Here is a 23,446-nt window from a genome sequence, read left to right as displayed (position 1 = left end):
AACCAAAGTTGCTTAAATATATTGATATAAATTGGTAAAATTTATCAATTACCTATGTAGCTTCCAACATCAACTTGGATTTGACTTTAATTTTATTGAATGATATCTACATACCAAATTTGTAATTTAATACCCAGTTTTAGCATAGTGATTATGATACGTTGACCTTAAAATTTTACATACAAATACATTTAAAGTAATAACAGGATTTTCGCAATGGCTAAGGCGGAAGTTTTTCAGTTTATATATAATTCTGGTATAATGTTTTTACTTGTGTAACTGTTTCTCTTTTTGTCCTTCTGAAATGACTCTTGACAATTATATTAACAAGTAGACTTATGTAAAGATCAGTACAACGTATTTTTATCAGGAGTCCTTCGCGAGTGAGTCGGCAGTCGCATTTGTGACCAATTAGTCCCGGTTTCGTGTCCAAATGGACAATTTCTTTTAGATATAAGTCGAGAAGCGGTTTGGATTCCGCTTTAAGCTTATGTGACCCCTTCCAGCATAACCTTGTTGTTGCATAATAACACTAAGGCAAAACAAACTAATTTCTGTTCATATTTAATATAAATACATAGAGTAAATTATTTAAACCAAAAAAAAACTGTTTTTTTTTTTTAGTTTTATCAATAAAAAAACATGGTTTTTGCCAACCCTGTCCTCAATTGACCCTAAATACAATGTTTCAGCAATTTTCAAAGTTTCACATCTTAGTCACAAAGTTACATAGCAGTCATTTCCACATTTGTAACTCACTTTTCACGATAAAATTTTATTTCAAAACAGTCACGAACTTAACTTGTTAAGTTCAAAGGTAAGGTATTTTGTCATATTAGTTCCTAAGTACAAGTGAGGTAGAAAAGTAAAGGTATTGGCGTTGCCATTACTTATTTTTTCTTTTTATAAGTTTGATTTGATATTTAGGGTATTTTTTGGCCGTGTCTCTCATTACCCCGGTCTCCCCTATATAAAATATATTGTGCTGAATGTATTATTTTCAGGCAGACATATATATTGAATTTTGTGTATATGTTGTAAAGTGTGTAATTCCCCACCCCCCACAATTGTAGTGGTGCTTTCAGTAGTGACTACGTCTATATACTGATGTGTTGTATGAAATAACTTATTTCGTAAATTCTGTATTTGTAAATGATAATTATGTTCATATGTGCAATGAAATTCACTTGATAATTTGCCCTTTATTTTCAGAGAGTGATACTTCTTAGCAGGTGTAGTCGATTCGTCTACTTTCCAATTTACGCAGAAGCTTGAGCCATGGATCAGAAGTTGGATGTTGAATATGGCTTTAACTTCCTATTTTTCAAGCGCTTTTGGAAACTACATCGATTGATGTTTCCGGGAATTAATTCCATTCCAGGAGCTTTGTTCTTCTTTTTACTTGCTTTAGCTTTTTTAGGTAAGATTTCTTAGTCGTGTAAATAACTATCATTGTTAAGATCGTAAGAAACTGTTTGAAGATACATATACAGGATGGCCCATAATAATGTATGTGATGGTTCAAAGACTGCGGTAAAGAAACTAGCAACATAACTTACAAGAATTTTAATCTCTGTTCTCCATGGCAGGTCCACCAATCTACCATCCAAATCGATACATGCCTGGAGACGAAGAGCAACCATCCAAATCGATACATGCCTGGAGACGAAGAGCAATCATCCAAATCGATACATGCCTGGAGACGAAGAGCAACCATCCAAATCGATACATGCCTGGAGACGAAGAGCAATCATCCAAATCGATACATGCCTGGAGACGAAGAGCAATCATCCAAATCGATACATGCCTGTAGACGAAGAGCAACCATCCAAATCGATACATGCCTGGAGACGAAGAGCAATCATCCAAATCGATACATGCCTGGAGACGAAGAGCAATCATCCAAATCGATACATGCCTGGAGACGAAGAGCAACCATCCAAATCGATACATGCCTGGAGACGAAGAGCAACCATCCAAATCGATATATGCCTGGAGACGAAGAGCAACCATCCAAATCGATACATGTCTGGAGACGAAGAGCAACCATCCAAATCGATACATGCCTGGAGACGAAGAGCAACCATCCAAATCGATACATGCCTGGAGACGAAGAGCAACCATCCAAATCGATACATGCCTGGAGACGAAGAGCAACCATCCAAATCGATACATGCCTGGAGACGAAGAGCAACCATCCAAATCGATACATGCCTGGAGACGAAGAGCAACCATCCACATCGATACATGCCTGGAGACGAAGAGCAACCATCCAAATCGATACATGCCTGGAGACGAAGAGCAATCATCCAAATCGATACATGCCTGGAGACGAAGAGCAATCATCCAAATCGATACATGCCTGTAGACGAAGAGCAACCATCCAAATCGATACATGCCTGGAGACGAAGAGCAACGTTGTCACAAGCAGTTTGACAGACCCGTACTGGTATCCTGTGCAACTCTGCTGTGATAGCTTCCCGTAGTTCGGCCAAATTGCGTAAGAAATGCTGGCCTTTAAAACACCTCAGAAGAAAAATTCAAGAGGTATTCAAATCGGGAGGTCGAGCTGGCCACTCCTTAGACCCACATGGACCGATCCAGCGGTTCTGGAATGTTTCGTTCAGCCACTTTCGCACTGGTATACCATAGTGTGGTGGTGCTCCATCTTGCTGCCACATTATTATTATTATTATTATTATTATTATTATTATTATTATTATTATTATTATTAATATTATTATATTAATAGGAGAGAAAATTACTTGTTGAATGATTTGCGTATTTTATTCCTATTTTAAATGGTTATTCTTGTTTTATTTATCTGCTTATTGGTTTTCAACACTCAGTAAGGAAAATAGTTCCAGCCTTCATTGTTTACACTGGCAATACGGAGAGCGGCTAAGCTTTTGTAATACCGGCAACATCCAACTGGTTGACAAACCGCACGTGACCGCTAACAACTATATGACAATTTTACCGCTGATAAGAAAACTTGGTTTAGCTTTGAAAACAACTATATTTAAACTTGTTATAACGGAAAGTTTATACATACGGGCAATAGTATTCTCGTGAAAACATCAATTATTGAAATCAAAATAATACATTAAAAAAATCAGCAAATCAACAACAAAATTTAAATTAATAAACAGGCTCTTTTTAACCCATGAAGATATACATTTTTTTATTTTACAAAATGAAAATACTGTAAATTGCGTACACATGAGACTAATATTCCTTTTTTTTTTTTTTGGTTAACTAGGCCTAGCTCATGCTAAGGATACTGTTCTGCAATTACTGGCAGAGATCCAGTCTATCGAACTATTGAAAATATCGGATCACGGATATATCTAGTGGACAATAATTTCTCAGCAGGATGAAAAACAACTCGAAGATCACGAACTTAGTTCGAAACTAAAATCCTTAGAACATCAGTTCTGCACTCTTTAAATGAAAATATTCATAATAAAAAATAAACAAACAAATAAAATGTAAACCGTCGCGAAATAAATGAATTAGATTTAAATATATATATCGAGACTCAAAATGTCATCTATTAAAAAAATAGTAAAAATGATTCTGTTAATGAATACAAAGAGAACAAAAAATCCTATATCAGGGAAAATTTAAACTGGCATAAAAATACTTTAAAAAAAAAGCACGAAAATTTTATAGAAAAGCGAGCATCGAACGCCTCCAAGCCGATAATAAAAAAAAAACAAACTCATATAGGTTAAAATTCAACCTTTCTCCATACCTAATGACGCTAGTTTATTAAATTTTGAATAATTGGTATCTTGGAGTACTCGTTGATCAGAGATACAAAGAAGAAGAGAAAAGAGGAAGGAAAACGAGACCGAACAAATTAGGGTCATCGGAGATAACAAAAAGTGTGCAGCTATTTGTTGACTTAAGCCGAAATTATTATACATAGGGCGAAAATGTATGGTCCTCGCCATCCAGACTGATTATATTATCCTGAAACCCGCTAGAAGTCTGTGACCAAGCAGAGATACGATGGAAGCCCACTACTGGAGTTCCCCTTCCTACCTGCGCCATAATTATTCCGTATCCACCAGGCGTTCTTCAGGACTGGGGTTACATCCCAAAGCTTGCTTACCTAAAATGTTACTTATAGTCAGTAAAGTGCTTCTCTATATTAATCAGAGATTTGTTACGTACTTGTAGATCATATTTTTTTTGGCAGCTTGTAAATTAACTGATAATTTTGGCCAAAAAGAAAAAGAAATCCATTTTTTATCAGATTTATTAATAACGTTGTTCTTGGATATCTTATGATCATTCAAAGCCTATTTTCTTGGTGTTTTTCATATTAACCCAAGATTATCCACTTATTTTCCGAATTCAAGATTGCTTCCTTATTTTCATTTCTTAGTAAGTTAACATACACTTCTAAAATTAAAACTAATTTATGGCTGAACTTCTTTATTAGATTTTATAGTATCTACAGAAGAGAAAATTAAACATGAGTATCAGGATATATACTAACAAAAAATTGGTTTCTTACCAATAAATCTTTCCGTGAGGAACACCCTCCACACGTTTCGGAACAACAAGCTAGTTCCGTCTTAAGTGGTAGGACAACAAAGATAAAAACAGATGAGCGAAAAAAAAAAGTGTAGAAAAAGGAATACAATACCTATAGGTTCAGCAGAAACAAAGAAACAACAGGAAATTAAAGAATCATTCTTTATTCATAAATATAAACCGCTTTAAATCTGGATTTTGGCAACATTGATAGAATCGGGTTACCTATCTTTGATGTATATTTTGGACCTGGCAATAGTGACGTAACATAGATATCGCGTTTCTTTCAATTCAGTTTATTCTTTCGCATTGTGTTCTGCTCGTAGTATTTTAGTATCCTTTACATTATTCATTCTGTGGTATGTATTCCTTTCTCTACATCTTTTCTCTCTCATCTGTTTTTATCCTTGTTATCTTACCATTGAAGAAGAAACTAGCTCCTGGTTTTGGTAAGTAACCATTTTTTTGTTAATTTGAATCATCCTCTCACGCGCTTACATAATAATTTTAATCAGGATATATAGTTCAAATGTAGAGAGAGACCTGTAGGATGCATGCCTAGATTTTTTTTTGAAGAAGTAAGTTTTGGTGTAGTTTTGAGAAATGAGGTTACCTACTTGTTTCTCAAGAGAGTTTCACAGGAACAAGAAACCTATGCTTCACTTAAGCAACTTTTAGATGTCATCGATAAAAACAGTTAGCAAACACTGAAACCATGTGAATGAATTACAAAAATTCGTAATATCTGGTAAAATGGTTGAAATATAGAACACTGTGAAGTTTAGTTTTGCACATTTGGAGTTCAGAGAGGGTGTTTGTAACGTACTACCATATGAAGATTACTGATGTGCATAAATTAAATAATAAAAATAGAAAATTTTCATAGTAAGAATACATGTAAGATGGCATCAATATTTGTTAGAAAGCGTATAGTCAGTTTCTTCTTAGAAAAGCGCATTATAATCTCATCATTTCGGTACTAGCAAGAGGGATGAATATCAGATTTATAAAAATATAGCATAAGACCGACTTCGCAAGACAGAAAAGTAGTTCCCAATGCAAATGAATGTTGAATTGAGATTTCCGTGAAGCTTTTATTAATTTTCCAATTTCGTTTTGGCCCAAATTGGACTTATTTTGTACTGCAGATAAAGTTAAAAAAAAAAACAAGAGTTCGACAGAGTGTCTATCGGTCACGAAAGTCATGAAAAGTCACGAAATTTAGCTCCTGGGTCACGATTTTTATCTGTACAAATATAAATACAAACTGGAAAATTTTGTTGTATAAAACGTCAAAATTCACCACCAAAAATGTCCATGGTAGGCTTTAGACGCTACCAAATCGCAAGCGAAATACGCTGCTGTCGCATGCATGAAAATTTGGCCTAATTTGCACCCAAATTCGCTCTTGAGAATGGTACGAAATTTTATGGTTTGGTAAAGAAAAGGTCATGAAAAAGTCATGAAATTTCATTTTGGAATTTTAGTAGACACGCTGTTCGATGTACTTGGACACTTGAGATTCTAAACAAATTCTTTTTGAATATGAAGAACTGTTTACTGATTATGTAATTTTTTGTCGTACATAAATTAGATGTATGTTAAATAATAGTTTAATGTTTTAGAAATTATTGTGTACTTACCAGTTTATGGGCCGGAGTAAAGAGTATTGTAAGGTGCGAATTTGATGTGCATAGTTTAGACAAAAATTTCTTATCATTTCAAAAAATAAATTTTGCATCTTACCTGCCTCTATTTTTTTTTCAGTTTTCTCCTCTCTTTTTTTAAATAAATATCATTCTACTATAAATTACGAGAGCTGTACAGAAAGAACCAGACGTTTTGGCCTATCGTGGCAGTGGACGAGGCTGGAATCGTCAGAACGTTGCCGCACTCAGTACGCATTCAGCTGTGGTAGCGGGAGGACTGTGACACTCTTACTGTGCTTTCTGTGACGTGTTACAATGTGCACTGCAATAGAAGCTCCCGTCTCTTGTGAGGTGCGTTCTGTGATTAGCTTTCGTTGGGAGAAAATCACAAACTAATTGAAATCCATTGCCAACTGTGTGAAGTGGACGGACATGGAATAATGAGTGAAGGCCGAGTGAGGCCATGGTATACACGGCCAAAGTTCGTTAATAGTTTTGGATGGGAAGTGTTCGATCACCTACCATACAGCCCGGATTTGGCACTGAGCGATTACCACCTCTTCCCAGCGATGAAGATATGGCTCGCTACAGAACGCTTTGATACTGACGTTCAACTGCATGCTGGTGTAAGCCAGCAGTTGAAATCGCACCGCGCCGATGTTGAAAAACTAGTGCGTTGTAATTTCCGTGGCGATTATGTGGAAAATAGCTTAAGGATGTATCTTTCAAATGTATACAATTTGGTTTTTTCATTCTGTTACTTTTTTTTTTTTAATTTCAAAACGTGTTACTTTCTGGATAGCTCTCATGTAAGAATGTACTGAATAAATTGTTTACCATTAGTCCGTTAACAATGGAAAAGATGAAATAGATTTGAGATTTTAAGAGTGGTAGAATGTATGGCTGTTCAGGGAACGAACTGGATAGGGTAAGTGTTAAAATATCGGTAATGTTACCCCGAGACCTGATTCTCGGTTCAATCGCATATTTTTTTTTCACTCTTTGTATATTATACTCAAGACCTTCAACATAAACATAGAAATATGAATCAAACTAGATATAAAGGATATAAGTAGAAAGTGTATAATTATTTTTTTAAAATTTATTTTTCAGACGAATACCTTGTATACAACGTAGGATTTATTCCCAGTAAATTTTATATTGTATTTGGGGAGAAAGATCTTCAAGGCTTTCTTATGCAGGCACTAGAAAGCGTTTTATTTGTTACAGCGATTTCATTGGTAAGTTTCGACATGTTTAAGATATGTAAGGTAGTTTGAAAGATAATATATCTATTTATTTCGGGTGTTCTAAAAATGGCGTGCATGGACCACAGGGCACTATTTTACGGGCCAAAATAAAGCGAAAATGACTTGAGTTGATTTTGATTTTAACGTCCTTTTCAGCAGTGAGGCTATATGAGACGAGACTCACTGATTAACGTGGAATCTGAACCACGTGAGCTCCCTCCGGGAATCGAATCCAGGTCTCCTACGCGAAAGGTGCGTACGCTAACCGCTTAGCCACGAAGCAGCTCATAAAGTGAAAATATTATATGATGGCATGCCCTCTGGGGCCTTCTTCAGCAGCTGTGGAGAATCAGAATTTCACAATGTGGCAACGTCGCAGATTAACTTGGAGCCATTAGTATTACTCTATGAATACACAAGTAGTTGAATCGATTGCTACACTAATAAGTGATGCTAGTGTCAATATCGACTGTAGCTGCCATCTGGAAAGAATAGATATAACTATTTGATAGATTGGTAGATCTAATCTATGGTTCTTTATTTGCGACGTTGCAACATAGTGCAATTTGTCTTCAGACGAGGACCGGAAAGGCATACAATTATATATATTTTCCCTTTTTTTTTTGACTTGCAGAATAGTGCTTTGTAGTCCATGGGCGCCATTTATATATATATATATATATATATATATATATATATATATATAGGGTGGTCCGGAAACCCCCCTTTTGTTTCAGCAGTATAGTGTTAGTTATAGTAGAATGTCTGTACACAGTTACCTTGAAGTCTTAAGAGTCATAAACATCGGTATGATCACCATCCATGTCGTGACACAGCTGAATTCTGCACCATGTTCTCACAGATGTTTTTACTCCGGAGTCATGAGGGTGAAGGAGTGTTCCACAGCTGCTCGTAATTCATGCGTTGTGTGATATCGAGTATTTCTTACTTGCTTTATGAAACCCCAGAGAGCATTGTCTGGTGTCGTCAGATCGGGATTTCTTGGAGGCCAGGCAAAGGGAGCTGGTAAAGATGCACAACCTTTTCCAATCCAGCAGCCAGGAAACGTCTGATTCAGGTAATTGCGCACGTGAATCGCGAAGTGCGTTGGGCTTCATCCTGCTGTATCACAACAGTGTCTTTGATACCATTTTCTTCCAGTTGAGGCACCAACCACTCATTAAGCATCTCCAGATAAGAATGTCCATTAACATTGCCGTCAGAAAACACGAATTAGGGGTACGCCCACTTCCGGACCATTCTGTAGATATATTGTGAGGTGAGGTGATTTTGAGTTTAACGTCCCGTTTAGCAGCGAGGCTATATGAGACGTGGACCTACTGATTAACGTGGAATCAGAACCACATGAGCTCCCGCCAGGAATCGAACCCGGGTTTCCCACGCCAAAGACGCGTACGCTAACTGCTTAGCCCGAAGGAGTTCTGTACATATATTGTCTAAAAGTATTGAAACTTTTGCGTATTCAGGGTATGAGTCGCAGTGGGCCAAGCTTAACGTCGTTTGGCAGCTGCTAGTTGAAACTAGTGGATATGCAAAAGATGTTGAAATTCTTACAATCAGACGGACGATATTGCACCGTGAACATGAGTGAACTTTCCGCAAAAAAGCGCTACATTTTACAATTTTATTTCCATAAAGGTGTAAATACTATGCAGGCCTGTGAAGGAATTTGTGCTTTTTATGGGCAAGATACATTGTCAAAAGATGATTTAGTAGTTTTCGTTCTGAAAATTTCGTTGTGCAAGATGATCCTTTCATTGGGGGATAATGTTCTGGCAGGATTGGCATGTTAGCAGTTATGATATCGCCAATGACTTAAACATAACAGTGTTAAACCGTTTAGAAAAAAATGGCTACAAAAAGAAGCTCAGTTTACTCAAAAACATATACTCGCTCGAATTTCTGTGTGCGAGTCCCTACTGAAACGAAACGATCTCGAGTCATTTCTGAAGCGATTAATCACGAGTAATGAGAAGTGGATAACCTACGAGAGAAATGTGCGAAAAAGATCATGGTCGAAGGGAGCATGAGCGTCACAGTTTGTGGCAAAGCCCACATTGACGGCCAGGAAGATTATACTGTGCGCTTGGTAATATTTGAAAGACTTCGTGCATCACAAGCTACTGTCAGCGAGCAGAACGATAAACTCGAACCTGTACTGCGGGGGCGCGGTGGCTCAGTGGTCTAGCGTTCACCTCCGGTGCTTGGGGTCCCTGGTTCGATCCCAGCTCGCGCCGTGTGGACTTTGTGGTGGAAAAACCCGTGCTCGTGGGTTTTCTAGGGGTTCTCCCGTTTCCTCCCACTTTCTTCATTCCACCATTCCACTCATTTCTCATTATCACCGTCTCCTTTAGTCTACCCGGCATAACTGTGGGACGTTAAACTTAAAGATTTCATTTTTTTCGAGCCTGTACTGTCGATAACCAGCGCAAGTGCACCTAGCAATTAAACAGAAACGGGTGGAATTGGTCTACAGAAAGGGCGTTATGTACCACGCTGACAACAACTAATCGCATAAACTTTTAACGAGCCATAAGAAATAGAGAGAACGTTTCTGAGAGATTTCAACGCATGCACCCTATAGTGCAGACGTGGCACCGTCAAACTATCATTTGTTTCAGCCTTGCAGAACTTCCTAAAGGGTGTTAAGTTAGTTTCCAAAGAGGCGTGCGGAAACTTTTTTTTGACCAGAATGTACAGAAGTTCCATAGCAACGAGAATATGATATTGCCGGAAAAATGACAGAAGGTTATCGAACAAAATGATGTATATGTGGTTTCATAATGTTATTTTCAAATTATAATAAATATATTGTCAATTTTGACCTCCAAAGGCTCAATAATTTTTAGACAACTCAATGTATAAAGTTTATTCTTGGATTTTTAACCCATTGATTTTTTTAGTGAAGTATACAAGGAGCTGAAAAAAAGTGTCTCAATATTTTGAGAACAGACTCTTCATATCAAAAAAAAGTTCATATGGACCTGTGCTCAAAAGTGGATAGTTTCGAAGTTATAGGGTGACCGAAAACGTGAAACTAGTGAACTTTAAAAGCTCATAGCTCTACTACTATGGGACCTATCGTAGTCGGGTCAAGACATTACTGAGGAATTGGTATGTGAACTATCCAAATATCCATGTTTAAGACTGCTCCAGTACTTGCACAGCAATTTTTAAGAGAGATAGGTGGAGAGTGACCAAGTACTTCCAAACAGCCTCTAAAAATGATCTAGGGACCTTTAAAGTTAATTTCTTTGACATTTTCGTCACCCTGTAAGTACGAAACTATGCGCTTCCGACCACAGGTCCATATGAACTTTTTTTTCTTATTTTGATGTGAGGAATCTATTCCCAAAATATTGGGACAAATTTTTGATGTGAGGAATCTATTCCCAAAATATTGGGACAGATTTTTGATGTGAGGAATCTATTCCCAAAATATTGTGACAGATTTTTGATGTGAGGAATCTATTCCCAAAATATTGGGACAAATTTTTGATGTGAGGAATCTATTCCCAAAATATTGGGACAAATTTTTGATGTGAGGAATCTATTCCCAAAATATTGGGACAAATTTTTGATGTGAGGAATCTATTCCCAAAATATTGGGACAAATTTTTGTAACACCCTGTATTTGCTGTTATTTAACTGTACGAATAGTTTGAGCTTCCCATTTTACATACTTTTCCATTCTATGTTAATGTCCATTTGAAAAAAATAATACGTTTATGTTTTAGTGAAATCATTACTGCTTGAATTAAGTATGATGTATATTATTACAAAACTAGCTGAAATGTGCGTCCTTCGTACGGGGAGAGAATAGGTTTCTGGGAAATAACTTGAATCTTTTTTCTTATCTTATGATACACATTTTAATAAAAGTGCAATGATTTATAAAAAGAAAAGGAGATTTTTTTATTTTGGGCATACATTTTGAAACGCTCTAGGATACGCCCCTTAAAGTGACATGATTAAAACTCAACTTGAGGTAAGTACTAATGTTCCAAAATTCACTTCAGAAGGGTCGGCCGTTTCCCCGTGATGGATCACAAACAATAGACAGCGTTGCTTTCAATAGGGTGAAAAAAAAATTATAGAAAATTCCCCTCTCCCTCTTGAAACTGGAATTTTCAGAAGTGAAGGACAGGTGTTTGCCTATTTTTCGTGAGCAGTTCTTATATCGAGTTTCATCTCCCTATTTTGACATGCTCATAAACTACTCAATTTTTCTCATATATTTTGACATCCCCTAGCTCCCTTAGCATTCACATCTTAGTAAAAGTACAAAAACCCAGTTTGAGGTAGGTGGTAACTGCAGCGTGTTCCAAAATGAATATCAGGATTTTGAGGCTTTGTAGTATGTGTTACGTTTAATCGTACAATTATGAATAATACATCAAATGAAAGAGCAACTCAAACAGTTTTTGCTACAAGTGTTCAATGTGAGCACCATTCGTCATACAGCATAAATCGAGTCGATACGCTAGTTCTTCCCAAACCTTGATCAGTGTATTTCGAGTAATCGTTGCAACAACTGATTCAACCCTCGTTCTTAAATTCCTTAATCTCCTTCTCCACACAGAACGTCACTGGAATTGCTAATTCACGACTGGCCTTCCGAATTGATTTCTTGGAGCGACGCGTGAAAGACTCTCTTCACTCGTTCAACACGTTTTTCAGTCACTCTTGGTCGTCCCGTCCGCATTTTCACCAATCCCAAGAGGTTCATCCAAAACATGGCTGAAGTAGCATTCTTATTGGCCACGTACCGATGACGTCACCTACTATTACAACAACAACTACAACTACTACTTTTGCTATGGATCTGTGTAGTACAAGGGCAAACTTATTTTAATGAAAGAAGTTTAATGAAAATTTTATAAAATAATCCTTAAATCACTTTGGATCTGTATAGTACAAGGGCAAACTTATTGTAATGAAAGAAGTTTAATGAAAATTTTATAAAATAATCCTTAAATCACTTTCTGAATATTATTTTAACAAAAGAAGTGTTATAAAAAATTTTAAAAATAATAAAAAAACTTCCCTAGGCAGGGTTTGAACCCACGTCAAAAACGATTTTCCCTACTAACATGTCGCGCTGGCTCTCTCGGCCACGAGGGCCGACATCAGGTGGCGTTTACTTTGTGCTATATGTATATCATGGCTCGTGATGATGTATCTGTATCGGCCAATCAGATCAGAGGATATCTGAAGCTCTTGAGATCCGCGAAAATGCGTCCCGTCCTCTTGCACAGACAGTCGGTGTTTTCAAACTGATGATACCATCTACGGATGTTATTATCACTTGGTGGATTGCAGTTGAATTTAATACGTTGAGTTGAGTTGATTTTGAGTTTAACGTCCCGTTCAGCAGTGAGGCTATATGAGACGTGGACCTACTGATTAACGTGGAATCCGAACCACATGAACTCCCGCCGGGAATCGAACCCGGGTCTCCCACGCCAAAGGCGCGTGCGCTAACCGCTTAGCCACGAAAGAGCTCTGAATTTAATACGGAAAGCACGTTGCACTGTAACTACAGATTCAGTCTTTGCTACTAGCGCCTTCTAACGGCAGATAGAGGAAACAGTACTGTTTGAATTGCTTTTTCATTGGATGTATTATTTATAATTGTAAGTTAATTGTAATAAATACTATAATGCCTTAAAACATCGACATTCATTTTGAAACACTTTGCATATTCAATAATTCATATCTAACGGTTCAGACTTTTTTCATAGTTCGATCTCACACAAGATCATATATATATATATTAAGTGAGTATGAAGCATTTTATAATTACAAGTAATGCCAGTTCTTTCTTGATGAAGCCATAGTTTTGTTTCTTCCTAATTTAAGGAGACACGTTTTTTTTTTTTTTTTTTTTTTTTTTTTTTTTTTTTTTTTTTTTTTTTTTTTACTAGTAATTTATGTGTTTTGGTTTGGTATTGAACGTATTGACTTGTAAACTTTTCATATTTTTTTTTCTAGGTAAAAAGTGTGCGATGGTTTGTACAGCAGGAACTGAATATATCATGGCGCCAAATAATATGTCGCAGCATTCATCGTTTATATTTTGCTCACATACATTATTATCAGCTCAACGTGCTTGACTTGAAAATCGATAACCCGTAAGTAATTCCTGAGAATTTACTTGGCTTGTCTCTTTAGAGAAAACATTAATCTTCCTGTAGTTCAAATTTAGGTTAATTCGAATCTTGTACTTACTTATAGTACTAAGATGCAGGGACGGAGATACCCGCAGGTATGGTCAGGAAGAAAAGGGCCCTTGCGCACATCATGAGTTTTCCATGTTTTTCTTTAAGGGTTTTCACCACTGCGAAATTAAACTACCGCTGATTTTAGAGTTTTTTTTTTCTGTATTATCTTACAAACAAATAAAAATGTTCGAAAAGCAAAGACTTAATGCACTAGACAATATTGTTTTGCATGTGATACCTTTATTAAAACTCATCTATCTGCTTTCGATTTGCAACTGTCGACAGATTTAGCATTTTTTCCGGGTTCTGTAAATAGCGGCACAACGAAAGCAGATAGGTGAGTTGTGGTAAAGCTATCACATGCAAAATCATATTTCTAGTGCACTATGGTGTTTGATTTTCGATTATTTTTATTTGTTTTGAAGATACTGCAGAAAAACTCTAAAATTTGCGGTAGTTTAATTTTGCTGTGGTGAAGACTCTTAACACAGTAACTTCTTTAGAATGGTTTAATTTAAAAATGATTGACTAAAATATTTTCAGTTTCACTTTTAGCTAATGTGGAGGAAGAATTATGTTGGACCATGAATCGACAATATTATTACTTGGGTTACACTCTAGTTGTCATCATCCGTCCAGACAAGGAAGAATTGATCACATTATGTAAAAGCTTTTCACTTTTTTTTTTTTTTTTTTTTTTTTTTTTAACGCATAGAAATTAACAACAAAAACTACCTTTTACCGCATTTCTGACATCCACGAGTGTTGTCTTCTCTTCCTGATGGCACAGTAGCTACCTTCCATATTGGTAGCGTTACAAGTGAGTAAAGACTAGGGAATACATTTGTTTCAAGCAGGAGTGTGGATTTTGATATTGGAGAGAGAAGTGAGTGCACTCGAACGTGAGAAAACGAGGTGTGAGAGGAGATCCGAAGCACTGAGGAGATGTGTCAAGGAGAGCCATCAAGGTTATCGTGGCTGAAGTGATTTCCGAGGTGTGAGTGTAAAGAAGAATTAGAGAGGCTGGGAGCCAATGGATTTAGTCATCCAACAATAACGTCACCCCTGACAGAAACGAGAACAATGCGGAGCGAGAGCGTCCGAAATTCGTCGATGAGTCATCATAAGCCGTTTGTCTGGCGAGAGCTCCTGGAAACTCAAGCACCATGAACGGAAGCTGGAAACAACAGCAGCAATCCCAAAGTCATTGTCACAAACAGATACTGTGCTTAGCGGTGCCGAGGCTAAACATGTGTGCCTTCTGTGCGAGAAACCCGGGTTCGTATTAGGAATTAGATTTCTGGGCTTTCGGCAGCTATGGCCATGTTAGCCCGTCACGTATGAGGGATGGCGTCCCTCGGTGATCATACTATCCGAGGAAAGGGAACGAAGGAAGGAAGCGAGGCGAGACCTATATATTATGTTAAGTACCATCCCGGCATTTGCCTGGTGTGAATGTGGAAAACGCAGGAAAACTTCTCAGGATGCTGGCCTGAAAATAAGCTTTTCACACTTTTTTGAGGATTATCTCCACCAGGAATCGATCCCGGGACCGCTCGCACCAAAAATGAGAGCCGGATTCGATTCTCGATATGAGCTTATTCGGATTTCTCGATGGGATTCGGATCATACGTTAATGTACAGCTCCATGGCTCATACTGCCGCAGCGCTGAAAAGGGACGCTAAACTGTAAATCAATCAACGAAATACATTATTAACCCCTGTTTAACGAATCACTTGGGGATATTTTCTCCCCTTAAATGGAAGTTTTCACTAAATAGTAGTTTAATCCAAAACAAGTACCTATCACGAAGAGAGTTTCATTTAGTTAGAATATAATCAAGATTTTAATATTTATCGTATTTTGTGTTTTTAAAACAGTAGATATGACCCATAGTGTAAAATACCGTACTGAATTCTAGAGCAAAAATCATCCAATATTTCAAAATAAAAGCCTACAAAAGCCTGAATGAAGGAAATTGGTAAGGTTAACATTTTTGAGCTCAGAAGAATAAGATAAATATGCATAAACTCACCGAGGCTATGTCATGTACTGAATTCTAAAATAATCGATGGAAATGTCAATCTTACTGCCTGTCAATTCTAGTAAATATGGTGCCCCGTGAGCAATGTATGCTTTATAGTTACTTATGTTGTTTATTCCGCAATTTGTCTGCGTTAAATGTGGGAAATTTACTAGTATGGATTTCTTCAAATGCGTATTTAAGTGCATTATGTATATAGAGTTATTTTTCGGGACCAAATTAATTTTTCATTAAGTGAGAACATAAAACGGAGATTATGCTGATGAGATAAGAGAAACTGGGGCAGAGGAAATTGGTGGTCGAGTTTAATAGGATATATCCGAAAAGACCATAAGCCAGAATGTAGTTGAAACATTGTTTAAAATATTGAAGAGAATTCAAACGAACATGATGGTACGCTTGTTAATTATAATATCAAATATGTAGACCTCTTTTTCCATTAGTTCGTCCATTAATTCCAGACTTTATAGTTATCCTTTACTGTTCCTTCATGGAAATATTGTCCATTAATTCCGAACTTTATGTCATCCCGTACTTTTGTTGCATGGAAATATCGCCCATTAATTCCAGACATTATGCCCATCCCATACTGTTGCTGGATGGAAATATCGTTAATTAATTCCAAACTTTATGATCATTCCGTACGCTGCTGCATAGAAATATGCATATTATTATTGTGGTAGTCCTAATTCTAGATTTCATTTCCGTCTTGGGTAGCAACACAGAATTTAAGCCCGGAGATGAGGTAGTCCTAATCTTAGATTTTATTTCGAGTTAAATCTAATTTTCATTTTGTGGTATTAGTTTATGAAACATCAAAAAATAACGGAACTAAGTTTATTTGTAAATAATTGTATGCGAGGAATTGGATCATGATGTAAACTCTCTTATACAATCATGTTTGTGAATTCGTCTTATGCGCTGATGGCAGCTTCACTTACATAATTAGAACTCATTACGGAAGGCTGACACAAACATACCTCTTGCTTCCTAAGTTTCGAAATTTGTTCTGGAACTTCTGGAACACGGACTCAGAATAGTTTTATTACTGCACATGGCTTTACGTCACGTCCATGGGCTTTTAGATTATCAACCTCATCAAAGATCCTGATATAAAATATTAGGTAGTTTTAAAGAGAATTCAGTTCAGTGATACTCAGAAAATAAACAACGCAAGATCTATGTCCGTTGTCGTCATTTACATAACCAAAAGTTTTGTATTCTTCGTTTATTAGACTTCAATTGAAACAGTATTCATTTCAAGTTAACATCGCCGAAGCGAAGGGTTTTGCCATAAACGTTACAGGACTAGTAAAGAATTAAAGAAGTACTTCGTCTCCGAGTTAATAACTCACCACCAGTCAAGACTATATCAGGATTGGAGCTGAAGGACAATCAAAAGCACGGAACTGGAATATTCATCATCGTCAGAATCTATCACATACAGTCACAGAAATCTGTTTGTGCTAGGCTTTTCCCAGTGCATAACACAATTCGCTAACATACACATAAATTCACATTCTAAATTAAACTCGATTAAAATTCTTTTTCAGTTTGATTCATGTGATTTCATTGTTGTCTCTCTCGCAAAATACTCCAAGCGAGAATCTTGAATTAGAATAAATCTGACTGATATTTCAGCATTATTATTAACTGAAGAGATTTTTCTCGTGAGAATGAATTTTTTTCTTTCTTTTTTTTAGAGACCAACGAATTACTCAAGATGTTGATAAGTTATGCACAACGTACAGTGATGTGTTTACGGAAATTATCGTCCTTCCATTTGTGATTGCTTATTATTCATATGGAGCATATACTCAGTAAGTATCCAGTACTTGAAAGAGTGCTAATATAGTTTCTGTCTTTTCTCTCTCTCTTTTTTTTTTTTTTTTTTTTAATTGTATAAAGTTCTGAAATCTAATGTAAATCAGAGGGGAGGAGCTTTAAATTTAAGTAAATTTTACATGCACCAACTACTGGTTAACACAAAATTTTCCTTTCACTTTAACGTCCCACGTTATTAGGGTGTCTACTGATACTGGAAATACTGGAAATACTTGAATTATACTGGAGTTTAATTTTGATATTGGAAATACTGGAAATATACTGAAATTTTGATGCACATACTGGAAAAATCATAAAACTAGTAATTTGTCAACAATACTTTTTTAGTAATTGTTTTAATAGTCTTAGAAACAATTTTGTATCCATTGAGATTGTAAATTTTTTCAAAGCAAGAGTTGTATACATTTTGTAATTAGACATTTAAAGCAATGGGTGGAGTGAAGGGATGTGAGGGGAGTTGGGAGGCCCTTTAAAAAATGTTTTAAAAAATCATTGTATTTCAAAAAATCAAGGTTAACTAAATTTATTAAAAATAAAATATCCTTTTTATGGTAAAACAATCACAAACCTGAAATCATCAAGTGCGCGATTATTCCTAAAGAACTCTAAAAAATCATTGTATTAGGTACAAGAATTTTGCTGATAGTTATACTGAATATACTGGAAATATACTGGAATTTTGAAAATGAAACTCAGTAGACACCCTGGTTATGCCCTCTAGGCTAAGGGAGACGATGATTAAGGCAAGTGAATGATGACTAAAGAATGGTGGAATGAGAAGGTGGAAGGAAACTGGTATCCCTAGAAAACCTACGGATACGATGTTGTGTACTACAAACTTAGTTGGTCGGAGATCGAACCAGAGGTAAGCACTCTACCACTGAACCACCGCCCTCCACTGATTAACACTGAATAATAATTAAGATAACGGAAAATCTGGCTGGGATTCGGACTCCGAGTTCTACGCTTGCTAAGCGGAATCCATGCTACCGCATAAACAAGAGGGCGTTCGTCAAAACAATGACCACTTCTCAATAGAGAAAACTTCCCTACTCACGCGAGCATTCCGCAGTGAACCTATTGCCTTTGATAAAAGTTTTCTTATACCTTCTTTTTTGAAAAATAAAATTCCTCATTTTTTCCGATTAAACAATAGTAAACTAATGAAAGATATTTCAGTTAATACCAATTACAATACAATAATAATAATAATACCCAAATAACATAATCTCCAGAATTTCAAACTTTCAAAAACACATACAAACAAGGTAATAGGGATTTCCTTCCGTCACAACCTACTGAACTACTAGCGATAGTTCGTATGTAGCGGTACAGCCAGTGTTGTGGTTTGTTCCTCAAACCTGAACAGACCAGTCATCTGCTGTCAGTTTCTAGATTTAGTCCAACGATGATGGATATTTTAATTTTATATGGTGTGATCAACTGAAATCCATTCGAAGACCGTATATGTAAAATTATTAAATGATACTTGACTGCCCTTTATATACAATGTAAACGCATCACTAGTGAATATATTACAGCATTTGTGCTTCAGAATAACTTACTGTAAGCGTTCTGACATTTGTCCCATTATGTGACTAATCTACGAAAGTTGTCCATATAGAATTTGAAATGTTGGCATTCGAACTATTGATATACGGCGGCCTTCATTTTGTTATCTGAGTGAAACTTCTTACCCTTCAACGCAACACGTAGCAAGAATTCATCCCTTCCCAACTGGTGGCACGGTAAATGTTTAAGAGAATACGCCAACGTTCCAAGTGCTGTTCCTTCTTCAACATCCTGGGAACCCACTGTGCTTGCACTGTCAAATGTTTCTCAGTTTTCTTGACTGTACCATAACTCATGTTAAATTGCTGTTCTATGGATCGAATACTGAGGAGTCTATTCACATGAATAGCTTCAGATATCTTTGCACCATTGTTCTCAGTAACTACAATATGGGCTTGACTAGGATGGGAAAAATCACTTGCTCCACCCTTCCCGACATATTCTTGACCGACCGACTACTGTTGTTTTTGATGAGCATGCGTCGCCATACACGTCTTGAACATCCTTTAGCAATGTCAGTGTAACAAACATCAGTATGACGAAATGTTCAGAATTGCGAAATTATTGTTAGGCCCTTCTCTTTTCTCTATTTAATGCTTGGTAAACCATTTCATTTTAACGAAATTTCGAACTTCCAGCATAATGAATGAAAATTTCCTATATAACTTTACTTTTTTTTTAAATAAGGGGAACACGGTGTCTCAGTGCTGAAGCGTTTACCTCTGGTGCATCGGGTACCTGATTCAATGCCCAGCCAAGTAAGTTTGTGTTAGACAACATCGTGTCCGTGTGTTTTCTCGGGGAACTCCCGTTTCCTTCCACATTCTCATTCCAGCACTCCCGTTTCCTCCCACTTTCCTCATCCGACCATTTCCCTTATTTCTTATTATCACCGTCTCCTTTAGCCTAACCGGCATATCCGTGGGACATTAAACTTAAAGATTTCATTTATTTTTTCTTCCATAATCATTCACTAGCTTTAATCATCCGTCTCCCTTATGCTAATCCTTCCCTTAACCCTAAAGGGCAACGGGATGGCGTGGGACATTAAGCAGAAATATTTCATTTTTTTAAAAAAAAATTTAATCTTGTTTTATATTTTTTCTTATTACATTATTTTATTACTCCGATGATACCATAGCCATTTTTTATACACCTACGCGATCGATCAATCAGGATACCAATTTAAAAGTAAAAGACGAGCAGTATTGTATTAAATAAGCTTTATGCGTCTTTCAATTCAAGATCAGCTAAAACCAGTATTGTCTAAGTGAGAGCGTAAAATTTATAATCAAGTAAAAAATGTTACGATTTCATCCCTCTTTCTGGGAGATTCTACAACAAAATCACAAATGTTTTCGAAAATTGAAAGTCCAGAAAATGTACAATGTAAAATATTGAAATCCTGAAAAATAAATAAATTACACACACACTCACATATATATATAAATGATTTGCCTGGGATCAGAATAGAAATGTTTTAAGAGGTAGAACGATTTTTGTATGTGACAATGGATTAATTTTGTCTAAATAAAAGATCATGTTTAAGCTTTTACTGTCACCACATGTATTACTTTCGTCTTTTAATAGCAATGTATCTATTGGTCTCTGGTAAAGTTATATCATACTTTGAAAGGTTTCTAGTTTTTGGTCACGTCTGGCTCTCTGTTATCTCTATTGGTCACTTAATCAAAAAGAGTCTTTTCCACGGTGTTGAGTAGCGGTTCAATCAATAATAATCTCCTATGTTGAAGTTCTGGATTTTATTCAGGACTGATTTCCTAGTAGTACAATAAAGAATACGGAATCCAGATAGATAGGGTGACATGACCAAGGCAGAGCAATGTACTTGTAGGAAATAAAGTAAAACTTCAATGGGTGCTTTCCAAGTATGATACATATGGTGTTCTATACATGGCCCACGGACCACAGAGCACTTTCTACAGGTCAAAATAAAGCAAAAATATATATTTTTGTATATACCTTTCCGGTTCTCATCTGGAGATGCGAGTTGCACTATATGGCAACGTTGCATATAAAAAACTATAGAGTAGATCTACCAATCTATCAAATAGTTACATCGGTTCCATCTAGATTGCAGTTAAAGTCGATATAGAATGACACTGCTTGACACTAGCATCACTTATTAATGTAGCAATCGATGTAACTGTTTGATGGATTCGTAGAACAACGCTAATGGTTCCAGGTTAACCTGCAGCTTCGCCAAACAGTGAAATTTTGATTTCCCATAGCGGCTGCAGGAGGCCTCGGAGGATATACCATCATATAACATCTTAGCTTTATTTTGACCTATTGAATAGTACTCTGTGGTCCGTGGGCGCCATTTTTACAACACCCGATATATATATATATATAGATAGATAGATAGATAGACAGATAGATACGCTGATTTTCTTTTCGTCTAATAAATATCAAGATTTTTGTTTGTAAATTCATGTAAATTTGCGGTGGATATAAAACTGGTGAATTGTAAAAAACTTATTTATTTCGATATAACATTTTTGTTTTTGAAAACAAATTTCGAAGGTCCCCAAAGTTTGGTTATACTAATATTTTACTGTATTCCATCGGATCAAAAACAACTATACCATCGCCAAATCCACTTCACCATTGACTTTATAATAATAATAATAATGATATTTTACTTGTTTTCTGCAGGTCGGGTTGGATTGGACCAACTGGAGTTTATATATTTTTCATTCTGGGTACAATTGTAAACAAGTTATTGATGTCCCCTGTTGTCTATTGGATAGCAAAACAGGAAAAGATGGAAGGAGATTTCAGGTATTGTTAGTACTTACCTTATGCTTAAATTTAAAAGCTGGTTCTACGTATTATACAATGAATCCTTTGTTATACAAATTTAGATTACTTACCGCTCATATGCTATTGTATGCAGCATACATACATCTACATATTAAAATGCTAGAATAGCAATTACAAGCGCCTGAGCTCCAACCTAAAGTTTTGGCTTTCAAATCTTTCATTTACGGTTATGTGTGATTTCACGTTTAACAGAGACAAACATTTTGAGTATTTGTACTTTAAATAATCTAAATTAGTTAATTATATCTTTTTCATAAAGTTTATGATATAAAATTTTTGTATTTTAATAAGCCTTCTCTAAAATCAATGCATGTGAATTGTGCTTCCATCTTCCGAGTTCTTTTAAACTATGTTTATATGTTTGTGGCCAGTCATTTCGACAGCGAGATCTCGGAAATTACAGCCTCTAGAAAGATAACGTTTTTACTGATCGATTGCAAATTTTGCGTAGATTGTCCAGTTTTAATTGAATATTTAAAAAACATGGACACTATTTCTTTATTACATTTTTACGAGTACATTGGAAGTGTTGAAATTAAAAAAAAAAAAAAAAAAACTAAAGCATCGCATCCTACGCATTATACATTCCAACATCACATTGTTGTATATAGGGGTTGTATATGTCTCAGGCGTTTGTTTCGTGGCCAAATAATAATGGAAAAGGAAGAATAACCATTTCTCCAGTCTAAGATGAACCTTTATTTTTGAAATGTTTTGCCCAATGAACACCATATATAACTGACATCATAATTAATTGTGTATATAATATATTTGCTTATTACATACTGCATTCAAGAAGAAAGAAAACACTGGTCATACATGAATTAGAAACTCCAACCGGAAGTAGGTTCAAATCTTGCAAACGGTGCGAGATATTGAGAAAAGATAATCGAAAAAACTCTCCCCTTTATGATACCCCTTGGCTTTTTTTAATCAATACGTCTTTCACTTGTGTCTGTAAAGGGACATTTACAGATGTGAGGAATGAGAAGAAAATTTACGCTCATATGCGAATGACACGGTGTGTAGAGAGCGCAGTTCAGCTAGTATAGTTATAAAATAGGCTAATATCAAAATATTATATGTAATATTTTTATTTATGAATGCCATAGATACAGCTTAAACAATTGAATAAAAATGTAGATCCCATTGGAAATTAAATTAGGTTAAATTATTTCGAAATTTCTGACTTGACCTTGGCCTGTTTTCCTCCGTGACCAAGACTCCAAGGGAGAATCGAAAGCTTGAAAGTACAAGTGGTTTTCACGAATTTCATAAATCTGTAAGTAGAATGGTAATTAAAATTTCTGAGCGTATCATTAGAACAGTTATTATGGCGCTAAAAATTCAGTCGTTCGTTGCCAATTGTATCTGATAGTTTTTAAGCTGCTGGAACGGACTATTTCTTATCTACTGTATATGTAAAGAGTACGCTATTAAGTAGC

At 36.0% G+C, this 23,446-nt stretch overlaps 1 protein-coding gene across 1 annotated transcript in view; it reads left to right on the top strand.

Moving 5' to 3' along the window:
* The window catches only part of LOC145663965 (lysosomal cobalamin transporter ABCD4-like), a 55,296-nt gene that overhangs the window by 10,312 nt on the left and 21,538 nt on the right, over nucleotides 1-23,446 (top strand). Inside the window, exons 2-6 of the mRNA XM_081730198.1 lie at nucleotides 1,213-1,420; nucleotides 7,311-7,438; nucleotides 13,463-13,602; nucleotides 17,441-17,557; nucleotides 21,834-21,959. Coding sequence (XP_081586324.1) covers nucleotides 1,279-1,420; nucleotides 7,311-7,438; nucleotides 13,463-13,602; nucleotides 17,441-17,557; nucleotides 21,834-21,959 — 653 coding nt within the window. The 5' untranslated portion in view covers nucleotides 1,213-1,278. The remainder of the gene's footprint in view (nucleotides 1-1,212; nucleotides 1,421-7,310; nucleotides 7,439-13,462; nucleotides 13,603-17,440; nucleotides 17,558-21,833; nucleotides 21,960-23,446) is intronic.

Source organism: Thermobia domestica, chromosome 11, assembly GCF_964235325.1.
Source record: "Thermobia domestica chromosome 11, izTheDome1.hap1.1, whole genome shotgun sequence".
In the NCBI taxonomy this organism is placed as follows: domain Eukaryota; kingdom Metazoa; phylum Arthropoda; class Insecta; order Zygentoma; family Lepismatidae; genus Thermobia; species Thermobia domestica.
The sequence above is the reverse complement of the archived record's forward strand: the minus strand, read 5'-3'. Positions and strand labels throughout refer to the sequence as shown.